The sequence below is a fragment of the Penaeus japonicus genome, unplaced genomic scaffold (genome assembly GCF_977035675.1).
Source record: "Penaeus japonicus unplaced genomic scaffold, GWHDUDI00000001_assembly GWHDUDI00000007, whole genome shotgun sequence".
NCBI lineage: Eukaryota > Metazoa > Arthropoda > Malacostraca > Decapoda > Penaeidae > Penaeus > Penaeus japonicus.
This window is the reverse complement of record NW_028234409.1, coordinates 45947106-45952105: the sequence shown is the minus strand read 5'-3', so window position 1 is coordinate 45952105 and position 5000 is coordinate 45947106. Positions and strand designations below refer to the sequence as shown.

Below are 5000 nucleotides of genomic sequence, written 5' to 3'. Positions count from 1 at the left end.
TGGCACATTTTTCTTTTTGTATTTGGGTTATGTATCGCTTAGTGCTTTGCACATGAGTGAACAAATAAATGTAAATTTATACAAAACCTCCATCTTTCGCTTATGGTTTATGTAATTTCGCATATCTCTTGCGCAGATCACACCATGGCTGTCACAGCTGTCGCAGTCTCAAGGCGGTGAGAAAGGACCAGCCCTCCCCACTTACATGCAAAGTCAAGTCGGTCCCATCGGTCCGAGGGGCCCCGCAGGTACGTTGCCTTTGTGTGCTCATGGAAGGAGTAGACGTGACAAACGTGCTGCTCTCCTTCAGGGTTGCTGATTCAGAGATTCTTGTCTTATCAAACTCAAATGAGGGAATTAACCAGGAGCTACTTGTTATCACGCGGATTTATATATGACACGCATTTTGGCTTTCAGGTAACCCCGGTCCATCCGGTCCTCAAGGTTTCCAAGGTATGCGAGGCGAACCGGGTGATCCAGGTCCCTCCGGGCCAACAGGTCCACCCGGTCCACGCGGTCTCCCTGGTATTCCTGGAAAAGACGTAAGTCGCCTCTCCCAACATAAATGAAATCCTGAATGCCTCTCTGCCCTTGAATCAGTTCCATTACTTTCCATTACTGACCATGGCAATATTCTCTGCAGGGAGAGAATGGAGAGGACGGAGCTGCAGGTCCCCCAGGCGCCGTTGGTCCTCCAGGGCCTCGAGGTCTCCCCGGAATGCCAGGACTCCCTGGAGTGAAAGGCCACCGTGGCTTCCCCGGTCTTGACGGTTCCAAGGGCGAACAGGGATCCACCGGAGACAAGGGAGCCTCCGGTCCTTCTGGACAGCCAGGTCCCATCGGCCCCATGGTACGAACACTCGTAGCTGCCAGATTTGTTACTGAACTTGTTCATATTTTTCATTCATATCTTTATTTTCTGTGGGTAATTACTGAGAATCATAGTCTATATCTCCATAACATGAAAAGGTAAAGTAACAAGGTGTTTTTCCTCGCAGGGAGCCGCTGGTCCTCGCGGCGAGCGCGGTCGAGAAGGTCCCCCCGGTCCTCCTGGTCTGCGTGGTATCGATGGTATCGCAGGTCCCCCCGGTCCCTCCGGTGGACCCGGTAAACCCGGCCCGCCCGGCTTCCCTGGCAGCGCTGGCGCCAAGGGTGACCAGGGCGTACAAGGCCCCAAGGGCTCACAGGGTCTTCAAGGGCCACGAGGTACGGGAATCCTATTATTTGTAATGGCAAAACCTCTTTGTGACAGCTTAGCGAAAGTGATTGTCTGCCTTCACCCGAAAGCCTCACCAAACGAGCATCTCTTCTTCCAGGCGAGGCTGGTAAACCTGGCGTCCCCGGCGAGGCAGGCCCCCAGGGACCCTCGGGCAAAGACGGACTTTCTGGAGAAAAGGGAGCTCCTGGAACCCAGGGAGACGCTGGTCCCCCCGGTTTCCCAGGTGCCCGAGGTCCCCCTGGGCTACCTGGCAGCCCTGGTGTCCCTGGTGCCAAGGGAGAAAGGGTGAGCATCACAGAGTTGGTTACTTGAAGGATGTTGCGTGCTCAGGGCCATTGCTAGCAGGAATAACTTACTGAATCTCAATTCTTCAGGGTCTGACCGGCGAGCGCGGCTTCAAGGGAGAATTCGGTATGAAGGGCGAAGGAGGCACCCCGGGCCCCAGAGGCCTTCCCGGTCCCCCTGGATCCCCCGGCAAGAGAGGCAAGAGAGGCATGGTCGGTCCCTCTGGAGGCATTGGCCCCCAGGGAGAACGAGGACCCCCCGGAGGCCGAGGTCTTCCCGGCGCTGATGGACCACCTGGACCCAAGGGTGAGATCTATTTTCATTCCACTTCGCCTATCTGCGTTTAATTATAGATGGGATCAGCTGTATACTCACTTTGGCTTTTCTAAGGCAGCACAAATGCGTGAACTTGCCATGTATTACGAGTGAAAAGTTTGTTCATTAATAGTAGCAGCAGTATTGATATTGATGTTAGAATAAATATAAGTATTATCATCATTAGTAGTATCATCATTGTTAGAACTATCATTATTATCATCATCCTTATACCATTATTACTATGATTATTATTATTATTACTACTACTATTAATACTAATACTAGCATTATTGCTATTATCATTATTACATTACTACTAGTATTACTATTGTTATTAATTACTATTAATCATTACTGTTAGTATTGTCATTTTACTCATACTGTTACGAAACACGTCGTCTAATCACCACTATGGCTGACAAGTGGCTGCACGAGATGAGTAATCAGTAACTAAGGAAGCCCTTTCGTGCTGTAGGCCAGAGCGGTGACCCCGGACCACCCGGAAGCCTTGGACAGAAAGGTCGCGAAGGAAACCCAGGTCCCTCTGGCATGCCCGGCCGACGCGGTCTCCGAGGCCCTGGCGGGCTCTCAGGTCCCCCCGGCAAGACAGGCCGACCTGGCGAGCGAGGCGCGCCCGGCGCGGACGGCAAACCAGGCGACCAAGGACCCCAAGGCATCCAGGGTCTCCCAGGCCCCATGGGTATCCCAGGAGCACAAGGACAGATCGTAAGTTGTTGCCTATCCCTGCAGTAGATCTACTTATTTGATAACAAAATTATTACAATATACAATTCTTACCACAGGGAACTTCAGTAACATAAATTGACGAAACCGTTTTGCATTTCAGGGCGAACCAGGCAAGGAAGGCTCCCCCGGAGAAACCGGTCCCACCGGCCCTCGAGGCGACCCCGGCAAGGACGGATCCGCTGGTCCCATCGGCCAGCCCGGCCCGACCGGCCCCGCCGGCGAGCGCGGTCCCCCCGGTCCCCCCGGCGCCCGCGGATTCCAGGGCCTCCCCGGTGCCCCCGGCAGCGACGGAACAGCTGGTAAGGACGGAGAGGCGGGTCTGCAAGGTCCTCGTGGTCTTCCAGGCGGCCCCGGCTTGCGTGGTACTCGAGGCTTCCCTGGAGAGCGAGGCGCTCAAGGTCCACCTGGAGAGACTGGAGCCCGAGGAGAATCTGGTCTTCCTGGCCCTGACGGACCAGCAGGTCCTCCAGGTCCCAGCGGCCAAAAAGGTCATGCCGGTCCATCTGGTCTTGTTGTGAGTATCAGGGACATTTCAGTACAAAGGTGAAAATAATGAATTCCTTATTCCACATCGATCTGACTACCCATGCGACTTCGCTAACACCAACGTGTTGTTCCCTAGGGTCTTCCTGGAGGTCGTGGTCCTGTTGGTTTGCCCGGAGAGAAGGGAGAGAGAGGATCTATAGGAAGGGTCGGCCCCGAAGGTCCCCCAGGTCGCCAAGGTGACCAAGGCCCTCAGGGTGTCATGGGTCCCCCAGGTCCACCTGGAGAGCCAGCAGAAAAGGGAGATCCTGGTCCACCAGGTCCAACTGGCGAGGCTGGCGCAAATGGCATGATGGGAGAGAGAGGTCCTCAGGGTCAGCAAGGTATTCAAGGCTTCCCAGGTCCTCTTGGACCTCCTGGAGTTTCAGGACCAAAGGGTCAGCGCGGTCTTCCCGGACAGAAGGGATCCCAAGGAAATCCTGGACCCGTGGGCCAGCCTGGCCCCACCGGCCCTCAGGGTTTGTCTGGCCTCAACGGTGCAAAGGGACAGCGCGGAGAAAGCGGTCAACGAGGCGAACCTGGTCTCATGGGCCCACCTGGGCGTCCTGGCACCGCCGGCACTCCGGTGAGCTTCATTCACTTCCTCTTGAATGACGTGGGATCTGAGATAGACCGAGCCCAATGCAATCCATTGCCCCCCAAAATCCTAACCATTATCTGTCTCTCACTCACAGGGAGCTTCAGGAGAAACAGGTCTACCTGGCATAGCTGGAAACCCCGGCATCAAGGGTACTCCTGGAGACACCGGACGCCCTGGTCTTCCAGGTCCATCAGGTCAGCCTGGCGCCCCTGGACCCGAGGGTCCCAAGGGTGAGGCCGGTCCCCAAGGCCGAATCGGTCAAGTCGGAAAGCCTGGTCCTCCTGGACCTTCAGGAGAACGTGGACTCCCTGGTCTTCCTGGCCCACCCGGCCCACCTGGTCTCCGTGGACTTACTGGTGCTCGAGTACGTAACAATTCATTTCAGATTCGCTGTTCCATGCATGTTCATCCATCCAGCCACACAAATACTTCGTATTTGTGTGGCTGAATGATAAGTAAAATTATGTGGACTATATGATAGTAACATAACAGATTAATGAAAAACCTTATTATGCAGGGAGAGCCTGGTTCAGAAGGAAAGCGCGGCTCTGAAGGTCCCGTCGGCCCGCCTGGTCTCACTGGTCCTCCTGGCGCAATTGGCCCAACTGGCGACACTGGAGCCCCTGGCTCAGATGGCAAGCCTGGACCCCCCGGTATCTCTGGACGCACTGGAGACAAAGGACCCCCTGGATCTCCTGGACAAACTGGCAGCCCTGGACCGACTGGTCTGCCTGTGAGTGCCACCCTTATGTATTTGTACTTATCTTTATTTATGAGCGATTCCGAGATCCTTATAGCAATAGAATGATGTAAACTCTGTTGCAATTGACCTATTATAATTACTAAATACACCCATCCTTCCTGTTAGGGACCTCCTGGCCCGGCCGGACCTATTGGCCCAACCGGAGAGCGAGGAGACCGTGGAGAGACTGGACCCCAGGGCATGGAAGGACCTTCCGGACCTCGCGGCAAGCCCGGCGCACCTGGCACCCAGGGCGAGAAGGGAGACACTGGTGCAACAGGACCCAAGGGAGCCAAGGGTCACCGTGGTCTTGTCGGTCTCCAGGGTCTGCCTGGTCCTTCTGGTCCAAGTGGTGACAAGGGTGTTCCTGGTGTTGCTGGTCCTCCTGGTCCGGCTGGTGAGCCTGGTCCTAAGGGTCCACCTGGACGTGATGGAGGCATTGGTCTACAAGGTATCATGGGTCCCCCTGGTCCTCGCGGTCCTTCTGGTGAAGAGGGTTCTTCAGGTGCCCCAGGTCCACCTGGCCCTGCCGGTCCACCTGGTCCTCCCGGAGAAGCCATGCACTA

At 55.5% G+C, this 5000-nt stretch overlaps 1 protein-coding gene across 1 annotated transcript in view; it reads left to right on the top strand.

Annotated features, from left to right (window-relative positions):
- The window catches only part of LOC122254862 (uncharacterized), a 6950-nt gene that overhangs the window by 79 nt on the left and 1871 nt on the right, over nt 1-5000 (top strand). The window contains exons 2-13 of the mRNA XM_043018721.2: nt 137-248; nt 418-542; nt 644-850; nt 999-1206; nt 1317-1504; nt 1594-1810; nt 2298-2548; nt 2670-3083; nt 3192-3677; nt 3787-4056; nt 4210-4425; nt 4561-5000. The exon at nt 4561-5000 is cut by the window's right edge and continues 257 nt beyond it. Of these exons, the coding sequence (XP_042874655.2) occupies nt 137-248; nt 418-542; nt 644-850; nt 999-1206; nt 1317-1504; nt 1594-1810; nt 2298-2548; nt 2670-3083; nt 3192-3677; nt 3787-4056; nt 4210-4425; nt 4561-5000 (3134 nt within the window). The remainder of the gene's footprint in view (nt 1-136; nt 249-417; nt 543-643; nt 851-998; nt 1207-1316; nt 1505-1593; nt 1811-2297; nt 2549-2669; nt 3084-3191; nt 3678-3786; nt 4057-4209; nt 4426-4560) is intronic.